Source organism: Rhinoraja longicauda, chromosome 5 (genome assembly GCF_053455715.1).
Source record: "Rhinoraja longicauda isolate Sanriku21f chromosome 5, sRhiLon1.1, whole genome shotgun sequence".
NCBI classification, from domain to species: Eukaryota; Metazoa; Chordata; class Chondrichthyes; order Rajiformes; family Arhynchobatidae; genus Rhinoraja; species Rhinoraja longicauda.
Window position 1 is genome coordinate 13,979,547 of NC_135957.1, and position 13,659 is coordinate 13,993,205.

Below are 13,659 nucleotides of genomic sequence, written 5' to 3' on the forward strand. Positions count from 1 at the left end.
AGCATCCGACTATTCTTGATTCCCTCAGCAAATTAAGAAAATATAAATGCTATCTCGCAGACCTTGTGACCTTAAACACTTAAGTTTGATCACAGCCCCAGAGAGAATGCTGGAATCCCTGCCTGGGCTGAAGAATGTTTCCCATTGTGTAGTTCCAGGCCTTTGAAAGGACACTAGAGTCCATACCCCGCTCCTGCTCATTCCATTGCGGGGGAGTGTTAATTGACTCCACTGTCAGACATTTCTTGCAAAGGACAATATTTCCAGAACGTCAACTGGTTTACCAGGAAGCATGAAGAAACTCACTTGAGCCTAACTTTGATTCCAAAACTGTTGTTTTCCTTTCTTCATTCACAAGGTGCTGCATCACAAATGGCTGTGGGACAGTTGAAGTCAGGGTGTCTACCTGGAAGGGTGTTCAAACAGAAATGCTAACTCCGTTTCTTTCTCCAGTATTTTTGGTTTAATTTTTCAGATTTCCAACATCTGCAATTTTTAGATTCAGGGCCATTGGCAGATGGGTGGTGTAAGAAAATAACTGCAGATGCTGGTATAAATCGAAGGTCTGAGGAAGGGTCTCGACCCAAAACGTCGCCCATTCCTTCTTTCCTGAGATGCTGCCTGACCTGCTGATTTACTCCAGCATTTTGTGGGCTAATGGGTGGTGGCTGATTTATGAAACAAGGAGGGAACTCAGGAATGGGAGTTGAGCATATGGAGGAGGGCAAAGAAGCAGGGTAACTGTGCAAGCAGATAAGAATTGGTCTTGGCATCATGTGTGGCACAGACATTGTGGGCTGAGGGTCTGTTCCTGTGCTGTGCTATGGAGATATAAGGAACTGATTTACAAAAAAAGGCACAAAATGCTGGGATAGTTCTCCACAGATGCTCCAGCACTTTGGGTCTGTACTGTTCTCTGGCTGGGGTAATGGGAGATGGTGGAAAAAAATGTGTGTTGACTGGGGTGGTGCTGAGGGTAGTGGAAAGAGCGGAAGGCTATTAATTCAAATTGGAAAATGCGATGTCCCGACCCAAAATGCCACCTGTCCAATTCCTCCACAGATGCTGCTGAACCTGTTGAGTTCCTCCAGCACTTTTGAGTCAATTTCTGTAAACCAGTATCTGCAGTTCCTTCTACTGTCCACCTATATTGCTACCTATTGCTTCACATTTCATGCCTCCTCTCTTAGTTCCTTATTTCACAGCCTTTTGTCTTTCAATCACTGGCTTCACCCAACTATCTGACAATCAAACCTGCCCCCTCACTTGGATCCACCTATAATAAATTCTTAAGTTATAGGAACAGAATGAGGCCATTCGGCCCATCAAGTTTACTCTGCCATTCAATCTATCTTTCCCTCTCAACCCAATTCTCCTGCTTTCGCCCCAGAACCCCTGTCATCCATGCTAATCAAGAATCTGCCAGTGTCTATCACTTTTGATTTATTACTGAAGATTTATTGCCTTATTGTGCATGTATTTATTTATTGCCTTATTGTGCATGTATCTGTGTGTTATGGCATTAATGGGCCTGCAAAGCTGCAGCAAGTAGAATGTCATTGTTCTGATCATACATAGGTATATGTCCGTGACAGAAATTAAACTCTTTCCAATTCTCACCCAAGGCACAGTCAATGATTCATTCATTGAGGAAATCCAGGGATGGTGCAGGTAATGGTGCTGAGGTGGAGCAGCCATTATCCTGGCCCAGCTTCACACGTTGTCCACCCGGACAATCCTGTCCGGGCCCTAGCAACACCCTAGCAACGCCTCCCCCTCCTGATTGGCTCCCACAACCTTGCTCACGCCTCCCGACCGCCATTCCCGCGGCTGATTGGTTCCCCCTGCTGCCCGTCACAACAAATACCAATGCTGATTGGCTCCTCCTGCTCTGGTCCCGTCCTCGACTTCGCGTCACGATGAACCCCGCGGCTGAGTGGCTCCTTCCACTGCCTGTCAGGACGCATGCCGCTCATGATTGGCTCATCCAGCGCTGGTCCGCCCCCTCCTTGCCGCCTGTCTCTACCATTGCCGCGCGCCCAGCAACGGCCAACGGCCAGCGGGGCCGTGACTGACAGCGCTCAGCGCCAATCAGCGTCGAAGGCCCAACCCCATGACCCGCCCATCCTCTGATGGACGGCTCCGGCGGCCAATGGGCGGTGGCGTGGCGGGTCCCTGGGTGGGGGACAGGCCCTGGCTTGCTCGCTATCCCCGCCAGGAGGGAACGGCAACGGGAACGGGCCGTGCGGGGACATTCAGGGACGCAGAGCCCAGCTCCACTCAGGTCTGTAAGTCTGGCTCCGTCGCCCACCGTCCTGTCCGCTTGTCCCGTGGACAGGAGGGGAATGAGGAGGGAATGAGTGGGGAATGAGGAGGGAATGAGGAGGGGGTGGGGAATGAGGAGGGGTGGGGAATGAGGAGGGGGTGGGGAATGAGGAGGGGGTGGGGAATGAGGAGGGGAAGAGTGGGGAATGAGGAGGGAATGAGGAGGGGGTGGGGAATGAGGAGGGGGTGGGGAATGAGGAGGGGGTGGGGAATGAGGAGGGGAAGAGTGGGGAATGAGGAGGGAATGAGGAGGGGGTGGGGAATGAGGAGGGGAAGAGTGGGGAATGAGGAGGGGGTGAGGAATGAGGAGGGGAAGAGTGGGGAATGAGGAGGGAATGAGGAGGGGGTGGGGAATGAGGAGGGGAAGAGTGGGGAATGAGGAGGGGGTGGGGAATGAGGAGGGGGTGGGGAATGAGGAGGGGAGAGTGGGGAATGAGGAGGGGGTGGGGAATGAGGAGGGGGTGGGGAATGAGGAGGGGAAGAGTGGGGAATGAGGAGGGGGTGGGGAATGAGGAGGGGGTGGGGAATGAGGAGGGGAGAGTGGGGAATGAGGAGGGGAAGAGTGGGGAATGAGGAGGGGGTGGGGAATGAGTGGGGAAAGAGGAGGGAGCCTGGGGTGAGGGAAGGAGAGGTGAAGGGAAGAGGGAGTGAGGTGTTAAGGGAGGGATGGAGGGTCGAGTGGAGGGGGAAGGGAGTGGGGGGAGGGAAGGTGAGGTGAGAAAAGGGGGGATGGGTAGAGGAAAGGAGTGGAGGGAGATGGGGGTTGATTTGAGGGGTGAGGGAGTCTGGAGGGGGGGTTGGGCTAGGATTGGGGAGCCTAGGAGGAGGGGAAGGGTAGTTTGAAGGAAGGGGTTGTTGGGGGAGTCTGGAGGGGGCTGGGAGGAAGAGTGGTGGAGGGGACGAGGGAGACTAGAGGGAATGCGGCTGAGGAGAGTGGGATAGGGGTGTAGTGAAGAGGAGGGGTTACTGTGCATTGTAATCCCAGCCTTGAGTGTTAAACCCAGCGGGGTTTAAGGTGCAGTATTGACCCGTTCTTCATGTTCCCATTTCTCCTGCTTTTCAAAAAGTAATTGTGCAAAATTCCTTTATGCATAAAGTTCAAAAGTTCGTTAATTATTTGCTTAAGAAATCTATTAAAAGTCGAAGCTGCTAATGGCGGAGTTTGCTTTAAGTGCCTTTAATCGAGGCACGTGTCTCTCAGGCTGTGGTTCAGAGTGCTGCCCTGAACAGTAAACAAAAACAGCACGTTGCATTTCATACAGCGACTTTTCACGTCTTTCGCAATAGCGTCGCGAAAAACCCCTCCGATTTTAATCTTTTGCAAAGGATCTAGAGGGCATTTCCAAAGGTTAAGGTTTTGACTCCAAATACAAAATGCTGGGTAAAACAGCAGGCAGCATTTGTGGAACGAACAACGTGTTAACGTTTCGGGTTAAAAACTCGCTGAGAGAGAAAAGGGGGAGGGGGGTTTTAGGAAGACAATTTCAGAGGGAGTGAGTGGTCCTGTCAGCTCAAGGTAACAGCAATTCCGATTAAAAGTAAGGGTGACCAAGTCTGAATTAGGGGAACATTCTATCTCCAAGGGTCATTGGATTGAAGGTTAAACACACAAGTGAAGGAAGATATCTAAGAGGAATTTGAAAACAAGGGTGACATTTTGAATCTGAGGGCTTGATTAACAAGGATTTGATGTAGGTCAGAGAACAGATGCTGGGTGGCCTGACCTGAATGCTGCTGCTTTGCGTTTGTGTGCAAGGACAGTGATCAGAGAAAGTTGCTGCAAGTTTTATATGTCCTCAACCTTACAGGCAAAAGACAGAAGGGACTTTCGCCAAGAGTGCATTGAAGTGCCAGTCTAAAGGAGATGGGTGTGTGTTGACATGAGTTATAAATGACCTGACTGTTCGTGTTGGGGTCTTGAAGGTTGCCCAGAATCAGGGAACCTTGAGGGTCTGAGATTTTTTGATGTTCTGGGGTCTGTGGCTGTCTATCTGGAAGTTTGGGTGTTGAGATATAAATCTTGGTTAGGTGTGCGTGCGCGTGCTGTGACCAGTTTTAAGTGTTTTTAAGTCTTGGGTGTTTTAAGCCTCTAACATTGCGACTATCAACCCCCCTTTCCCTCTGGCTCTTAATCTTCCTACATGTGGAAAAATCAGTACATATTAATCCCAAAGACCGATGGGTTCACTGCAAGTTTGCCAATTTACGCACTGTGCATTTTTTCTAAAACTAAAATTCTACCAATAATAGTAATACATCCAATACATTACACAGCCCTGGGGGTGGAGTCCCCATAAACTCCACGTTGCATTTGCCAGAACCCTTTCTACTGTAAATTGCAGAGTAGAATGACCATCTATATTTCTGGATAACTTTTGCCAGAGAGCCACATGTTGTGCTTTGAGCGTGTTTGTCGGAGTTGCAACCCTGTGTGAGCATGATGCTAATTTAAAGAGTCTACCAGCCCTTCGACTCCCAGCTGTAAAGTGGAGGGTGAGTTGTTGGAAGCGGGTGACTGACTATGCTTTGCCAGCTGTCACTTTTCCATCAGTCTGAAGAAGGGTGCTGATCCAAAATGTTGCTTTGGTTTATTATCTTAGCTTTTCATTTATACTGGTCTTTTCTCCAGTCGTCGTCGTCCCCCCCCCCCCCTCTATCTTTCAATCTGAAGAAGGGTTCTGACCCAAAACATCACCCATTCCTTTTCTCCAGAAATACTGCCTGACCCGCTGAGTTATCCAGCTTGTGCCTATCTACAGTATCAGGCCACACTGTCCATTTGCTCTGTGAGAGCTGCATGCTACCCCTCCCCATCTTGCTGCCTTGCCTCCCTCTCTCCACCCCCCACAAAATCCAGTTTCTGTCATTTCTGTTTATGCTGAGCATGCACTGCGGCAGCAAGTTGTACATTCCCACCATCCATTTTACAACGGATTGATACAGCGATTGTGTAATAATAACCAATCCCTTTTACTGGTCTATCCCATGAGAGGAAGCACATCCCCATGTCCAATTGGCCCTGTATGAAGCTAACAATCTCGCTCTGTTCCAGAGCAGCCCAACCTTCTCACTCTGTTTATGTTGACCCCAATCTTATGCTGCCTAACCCCTCTGCACTGTTTTGAACCTCAAACTTTCAGTGACAGCCGGAATAGTCTAATCCCTTGCAGAAATCAATTTGACAGGATCTCTGTTTACTGTGTAAATAACAGAATTTGCAAACTTCTCCCAGCCCACTCCCTTCGACCTACGAGCTCTGGCAGTCTCCAGTCACAACATGTTTTGAGTCAGTGAAACAGGCAGCATACTAAGTGGACTGGTGCAGTGTTCATCTGTGTGAGAGGACTGGTGCTCATCGAGGCAAATGGTAGCAGCACTCGCTGAATAACATTATTTTGGGCATTGTAAGATTAACTGTTCCAAGTTAACCACAGAATCATACATATGAAAACAGGCCCTTGGGCCCAACTTGTCCATGCTCACCATGATGCCCCATCTGCACTAGTCCCGTTGCCTTGCGTTTGGCCCATATCCCTCTAAACCTTGGCCGAATGTCTTTTAAATACTGTTTCAACTACTTCCTCTGGCAGCTCATTCCATGTACCCATCACTTTCTGTGAAAAAGATTGCCCCTCAGGACCGTTTTAAATATTTCGCCTCTCACCTTAAACCCTTGTCCTCTGGTTCTTAATTCCTCTACCCAAGGGAAAAAGACTATGTTCATCCTCTCTATTCCCGTCTTGAGTTTATGCACCTCCATAAGATCACCCTCTGCTCCAAGGAGTAACGTCCTAACCTGCCCGACATCTCCCTATAGTTGGAGCCTTCAAGTTCAGGCAACATCCCTGTAAATCAGCTCTGCACTCTTTCCAGTTTAATCCATGACTGGTTAATTCAGGAAATGGAGGGCGAGGCAGAGGGGAAAAGGTGCGGATTTGTTCAGTGATTTAGAGACAATGCATGAGTAGGCCATAAGACTCATCAAGCCTGCCCACCATTCAATCAGATCATGCCTATTCTCTATTTACCTCAAGTTGTCTTATGTACCCCTTCCCCACAACCCTCAATTCCTTGATCCTACAAGTAATTATTTACCTTCATCTTCAATTTCTCTAAAGATCCGCCCACCAACATTCTCTGAGATAGAAAAGGTTTAGGCTTATTGTTGTCACCTGTACTGAAGTGCAGTGAAAAGCTTTCTTTTGCATGCTATCCAAACAGATCAGATGTACCGTGCATAAATATGATCAAGTCAAACTCGAGTATAATAGGTAGAGCAATGGGTAAGGAAGATACAGAGTGCAGGATATTGTTCTGAAGCATCTCCTGAAGCACCTAGAGTAATAGTCATACAAAATGTTAACAGGTCCTTTTCCATGCTGATCAAGAAGCCCCATCTAGGCTAGTCCATTTGCATGCATTTGGCCCATAAGCCTCCAAAAACCTTTCCTATCCATGTACCTGTCCAAATGTCTTAAAAGTTGTTATAGCACCTGCCTCAACTACCTCCTCTGGCAGCTTGTTCCATATACCCGCACCCTCTGTGTGAAAGCTGCCACTGAGGTTCTTATTAAATCTTTCCACTCTCATCTTTAAACCTATGTCTTGTGGTTTTTGATTCCCCTACTCAGGGTAAAAGACTCTGCATTCACCCTGCCTTTTCCCCCTCATGATTTTGTACACCTTTATAAGATCACCGTTCAGCCTCCTGTGCTCCAAGGAATAAAGTCCTAGCCTGCCCAACCTCTTCCCGATAGCTCAGGCCCTCGATGCCTGGCAACATCGTCGGAAATAACCTCTGTGGTCTGTCCAGTTTAACGACATGGGCAGAAATGTGGATTCTGCTGTAGGAGAAAAAGGTCACACGTAACGGAGGAGCCAATTACACTTGCCAATTAAATTGTGCCGCGGGTCAGGATCGAAACCTTGGAGCTGGCACGGCAGTGCAGTTGAGGACAGTATAGATTAGCCATGATTATATTGAATGGCAGGGCAGGCTTGAGGGGCCGAGTGGGCCTGTTCCTCTTGTGATTTTGTGTATTCCACTCTCAACCATTGATCGCGAGGTGTGTGAGTGGGTTGTTCTTTCACCTTTGAGGGATCTTTCTTTGCAGAAATAAGTTGCTTAACCTGTAATATCAGTTGTAGCACTTTTCAGCTATTCTTATATTGCAAACCCCTTGGGGATATTTCTCAGTTAGCCCTTTCCCATGGAGTAGGGTGACTGCGGGAAGGTCGGGAGAGTGGTTTGGGAATGTCGAGTGGGAGAGCGGATTGGTGGCTGAGTGATCCTTGGGAATCTCGTTGTCGAGAGCAGACCTGGGGAGAGTGACTGTGGATCCCAAACTCTGTGCAAGCTGCTTTGCAGGCTGATGACGGAATGATCCCGAACTCCCTTGCTCTGTAAACTCTCTTCCCCATTTTTCAACATCTGCTTCTGTTTATTCTTCTCTTCCACCAGGCCTCCTGGTTCCCTGCTGTCTGTCGCTCTTTGAGTGACGCTGAGCTGGTGCCTAAAAGAAAGCTACAATAAAACAACTGGGAAACTGTTTCCCTTGCACACTCCCCCACCCCTCCTCTTCCCCTCTCTCCTGGCCCATTGCTCCTCTCATTCATTTTCCCATCTTCCCCCGTGCATGAGTTGTAGCTACTGTGTTTTTCGCTTGGGGCCCAACGTTTCAAGCCTGCACTTTCAAAAAAAGCTGCTTTGATACGTTTTATTCTTGCTGTTGCCCTAACCCCAACCCAATCTCCAGTCATTCTCTACCTCTTCCCTCTGCTCTCTTTCTCTCCATTGTCTTCTCTGTTGCTCTCGTCTGGCACTATCTTTATTCTATCATTTCTCCTGTGTCCCATTTCTTTCCCTCCCCCCACCAGCCCTCTTGCATTCCAACAGTGACAGTGCTTTAGAAACGACTCCATTGGCTGGGATGAAACCAGGGAGGTTGCATCAGGTGTTCTATAAATACAAGTGGTTCTCTTTGCTGTCTGACGCTCCGGCTCCCTCTCTCTTTTGAGCCGCTGCATGTTTGAACTCTTGACCATCTGGAGCAGTACACATTTCCCCTTTGAGGAGCTCTTGGATTGCTTCACTTCTACTGAGTTGTTTAAAGCTGCCCACTCAAACTGCTCCCTCGAGGTAAGGAAGTGATTCCTGGGGACTCTTGTCTTTAGGGGTAAGGCGTTACGTAATCGGCTTATGGTTGGGCTCCTTCAGGCAGTTAGCTGAGGAGTGGGGAGTAATCTGCTTTCCTCTTGTGCTTTTCACAATTCCTTGATGGCCAAGACTATCTTGTAAATTTCACAACTAGGTCTAACCGTTTGAAGATTAAATGTTGTAATATTCTAGGAAGGGGATATGAAGGAAATGCTTGTTTATGAGAGGACAAATATAATCTGAAACGTATCGCTCGGGGTGATAGAAACTGGATCAGGGCTTTGGAAGGGGATTTGAGTAGGTATTTGCGGGTAAATTATTTATAGACTATGGGGGTGGGGGGGAGATAGGATTGTTGTGATTGCTGTGCTATCATTTGAGACAAGAGTTTGTATGTTCTCCTTGTGACCTCGTGGGTTTTCTCCGGGTGCTCCGGTTTCCTCCCACACTCAAGACGTGCAGGTTTGTAGGTTAATTGGCTCCATCCAGTAAGTTGTAACATTATGACTAGTATGTTTAGGTGATTGCTGGTCGACACAGGGCTGAAGGGCCTGTTTCCGCGCTGTATCTCTAAAGTCTAACGTAAAGGCAGTCTCTGCGAATTTAATAACACAAGCAGAACAGTGTGAAAACGGGCCCTTTAGCCCACCGAGTCTGTGCTGACCATCAAATGCCCATTTACACCACTGCTGCACAACAGCCCATCCCAAGATATGGGAGGTTTTTGCTCCTGGGGACCGTTCATAGACTAGACAGTTTGCAAGTAGGAAATGTGGCCACGCACAGAGTGCCTGCACATCAGAAGATGCCCACAAGCAGCTGGCAAATCCACCCTGCCGGTCTCCCAAACACGCGCTCATACGTAGGGCTGTGCATAACCTGGGGGGGACCTGTAATCTCATTTTATGCTCTCCAAGATTTATGTTGTCAGGACTCGAGGGCCTAAGCCATAGGGAGAGGTTGGGCAGGTGAAGAGTTTATTCCTTGGTACGTAGGAGGCTGAGTGGTGATCTTTTCGAGGTGTATAAAATCATGAGGGGAATGGACAGAGAATGTACAATCCCATTTTTTTCCAACCTACCTCATTCAGACATTGGACTTTTTCCTCTGGAACTGCTTAAACTACAATACTGAACAATGATTTACTGCACTCTGGTGTTGTTTTTCTGCTCTGCCTTTTGTGCATGTTTTGGCTTGATTGTTTTCATGTATCGTATTCGGGCCATTCTTAGTCATGTGTGTCACCGAAAATGTGAAAAATTGTGGAATACATCTCATAATTCTGAAAGCATTACAGGTATGTTGTTTTGTACTGTTGAACTGTACATATGACCTGTATATGTCGAAGTTTATCAAATGAAATTTTTATAAGTCATATATACAGTACAAAACAATATACCTGTAATGCTTTCAGAATTAGAAACGATGTATTCCACATTTTTTCACATTTTTGGTCACACACGTGACTAAGAATGGCCCATTTTCTGATTTAATTGAATACCGCTGCAGGGCATCCACAGCAGAATACCCCCACTTGGAGAGGTTGGGCAGGTTAGGACTTTATTCCTTGGAGCACAGGAGACTGAGCGGTAATCTTATAGTGTATAAAATCATGAGGGGAATAGATAGGGTGAATAGAGTAGAGTAGGGGGATCAAGAACCAGAAGACATAGGTTTACGGTTGAGGGACAAATTTAATAGGAATCTGAGGGGCAACTTTTTCACCCAGAGGGTGGTGGGTATATGGAACGAGCAGCCGGAGAAGGTAGTTGAGGCAGGTACAATTGCAGCATTTAAAAGACACTTGGGCAGGTACATGGATAGGAAATATTCAGGGAGATATGGGCCAAACGGGGAAATGAGACTAGCTTAGATGGGGCACCTTGGTCAGCTTGCATGGGTTGGGCCAAACGGCCTGTTACCGCACTGTATGACTGACAATTCCTTCAACTCTCCCCAGATTCTACTATTCACCTCCCCACCAGGGGAAATTTACAATAATCTCCCAACCCGCACGTCAATAGGATGTGTGAGGAAACCAGAGGTGACAGGGGAAATCCCTGTGGCCAAAGGGAGAATTTGCAAAATCTGCCGAGGCATTGTAATGGCTCTGTAAATACCGTACTCAATAGATAACATAATAAACAAACAAAAGTTCAATAAATAAAAAACGGGTGTAAAACAAAATAAAACAAGTGTGAAGTCCATAGTGCAACCAAGACAGTTCATAGGTTAGTTGGAGTTTGTCGTGTTCAATAGCACAATGGTTGTTGGGAAGAATCTGTTCCTGAACCTGGTTGTTAAAAGTTTTCAGACTCCTGTACCAATGGCAGGAGTACAATGACAGTGTGACCAGGGTGGTCTGGGTCCTTGATGATACTGACTGCCTTCATCAGGCAGTGTCTCCTTACAGCGAATGCAGCGCCGGAGACTCGGGTTCGATCTTGACTACGGGCGCTGTCTATACGGAGTTTGTACGTTCTCCCTGTGACCTGCGTGGGTTTTCCCCGAGATCTTTGGTTTCCTCCCACACTCCAAAGACGTACAGGTTTGGAGGTTAATTCGCTGGGCAAATGTAAAAATTGTCCCTAGTGGATGTAGGATAGTGTGAGTGTGCGGGGATCGCTGGGCGGCACGGACCCGGTGGGCCGAAGGGCCTGTTTCTGCGCGGTATCTCTAAAATCTAGTATGAGCAGGTTGGTGTTCAACCTGGTTGGTGTGACCACAGTGGGGTGAAAGGCCTACTTTCATACTGTATCTCTATTTCTCTCAATCTAAAAAATTGTATCCACTTAAGGATAGCGGAGTCGGGGTATGGGGAGAAGGCAGGAACGGGGTACTGATTGAGAATGATCAGCCATGATCACATTGAATGGCGGTGCTGGCTCAAAGGGCCGAATGGCCTACTCCTGCACCTATTGTCTATTGACTCTTCTCCAATAGACAATAGGTGCAGGAGTAGGCCATTCAGCCCTTCGAGCCAGCACCGCCATTCAATGCGATCATGGCTGATCACTCTCAATCAGTACCCCGTTCCTGCCTTCTCCCCATACCCCCTCACTCCGCTATCCTTAAGAGCTCTATCCAGCTCTCTCTTGAAAGCATCCAACGAACTGGCCTCCACTGCCTTCTGAGGCAGAGAATTCCACACCTTCACCACTCTCTGACTGAAAAAGTTCTTCCTCATCTCTGTTCTAAATGGCCTACCCCTTATTCTTAAACTGTGGCCCCTTGTTCTGGACTCCCCCAACATTGGGAACATGTTTCCTGCCTCTAATGTGTCCAATCCCCTAATTATCTTATATGTTTCGATAAGATCCCCCCTCATCCTTCTAAATTCCAGTTTGAAGAATCCATGTTCTCCAGAGATGCTGCCTGACCTGCTGAATTACTCCAGCACTTTATGTCCCTGAGTCTTTGACATTTCCATCCTGGATAAAAAAGGTTCTACCCTACATGCCAACCCTACTTAAGCCCCTCATAACTATGACTTTTCATCAGGTCTCCCCTTAGCTACAGATGTTCCAGTGAAAACAATTCAAGTTTGTCCCAACCTTTTCTTATAGCCAATATCCAGTAATAAACATATTGGGCAGCACGGAGCTAGTCGGGCTGATGCCTTACAGCAGAGAGCCGGCTCGAAGGGCCGAATGGCCTACTCCTGCACCTATTGTCTATTGTCACCTATCACTTCCCAGGATAGACACAAAATGCTGGAGTAACTCAGTGGGTCAGGCAGCATCTCTGGAGAAAATGATTAGGCAATGTTTTGGGTCAGAACCCTTTTTCAGAAAATCGGTATCACTTGCCAGGCTTTGTCCCACCACCAGCTTTCTCACCCCCTACAATCAGTCTGAAGAAGGGTCCAGACCTGGAACGTCACCTATGCATGTTCTACAGAAATGCTACATGACCTGCTAAGTTACTCCAGCACTGCAGTTCCTGCTGTCTGTCCCTTCCTTCAGCGTGGAGGGAGGGCTTGGTATCCATGGGGTGGGTGAGGTGTGGTGTCACTGCACCTTCCCCGGCCCGCCTCTGGCTTGACCTGTCAGTCTGGGTCCTGGGTTTCTGTGTCCCTTTTTGTAAACTCCCAGAATCTGCAGTTCCCTGTGCTGACGTTTAACACATTTGGACAGGTACGTTGGACAGGAAAGATTTAGAGGAATATGGGCCAAACATGGGCAGGTGGGCATAGAATGGGCATCTTGGTTGGCGTGGGTGAGTTAGGTCGGAGGGCCAGTGTCCTGATGGAGGGCATGGTGTCCCTGGGCTGGATGAGGCTGCAGCTTCCCTGGGCTGTTTGTTTTGAAGTGTCGGTCTGGGCGCTGTGTTTTTGCAGGTGACGGACGGAGGATGGCAGGTGACGTGGTCATGTTGGTGAGGGGGCTGGCCAAGCTGAGCCAGGCCATTGTGGAGACCCAGGCCACACAGCTGCGTGCCATGGTGTCGGGCAGTGAAGCGGTGGCCCAGGGCTGGCGGGACTCAGCCCAGGATGCCATCAACACAGCGGTGGGCAAGATGCAGGTACGCGCAACGCCAAGCAATCCTCTGCAGTGTCTCCAGTACGTCCCCACAATGTCCATGCCGAACATGATGCCGAGCTAAACTGCTCTCTAAAAGCCTCGTAAACACCACTATCATATCTGTTCCACCACCACCCCTGGCAGTGTGTTCCAGGCACCCACCACCCTCTGTGTTTAAAAAAAAAAAAAAACTTTGCCCTCTTACCCTAAAGCTATGCCCTCTAATCTTTGACATTTCCACTCTGGGGGGAAAAATGTTCTGACTGTCTACCCTATCTATGCCTCTCACAATTTTATACACTTCTATCAGGTCCCCCCCAAACTCCGACGCTCCAGAAAAAACAATCCAAGTTTGTGCAACCTCTCCTTTATACCAATTATCCACTGGTATAAAGAGGGAATACATGGTTAGGATGGTTGGTAATGATGCCACTTCGTTGGGCTACTTTGTCCTGGATGGTGTTGAAGCTGTGCTCACTCGACCGGGTCAGAGTCGTAACGCATGAAAACAGGCCCTTTGGACCAAATTGTCCATGCCAACCAAGATGCCCCATCTAAGCTAGTCCCATTTGCCCATGTTAAGCTTATATATCCTTCTAAATCTTTCCTATCCAGTGAACCTGCCCAGTGCACCTGCCTCTATTACCTCCACTG

The 13,659-nt window shown here is 48.2% G+C and overlaps 1 protein-coding gene across 3 annotated transcripts in view; it reads left to right on the plus strand.

Moving 5' to 3' along the window:
- Nucleotides 1-2,166: 2,166 nt before the first annotated feature.
- coq8aa (coenzyme Q8A, genome duplicate a) overlaps nucleotides 2,167-13,659 on the plus strand; it is a 44,737-nt gene continuing 33,244 nt past the window's right edge. Inside the window, exons 1-2 of one of the 3 annotated variants that reach the window (XM_078398935.1) lie at nucleotides 2,167-2,284; nucleotides 12,822-13,006. In XM_078398935.1, coding sequence (XP_078255061.1) covers nucleotides 12,836-13,006 — 171 coding nt within the window. In that variant the 5' untranslated portion in view covers nucleotides 2,167-2,284; nucleotides 12,822-12,835. Of the gene's footprint in view, nucleotides 2,289-8,442; nucleotides 8,465-12,821; nucleotides 13,007-13,659 lie in introns of those variants that run through there. The other 2 variants (XM_078398936.1, XM_078398937.1) reach the window with 2 other exon arrangements.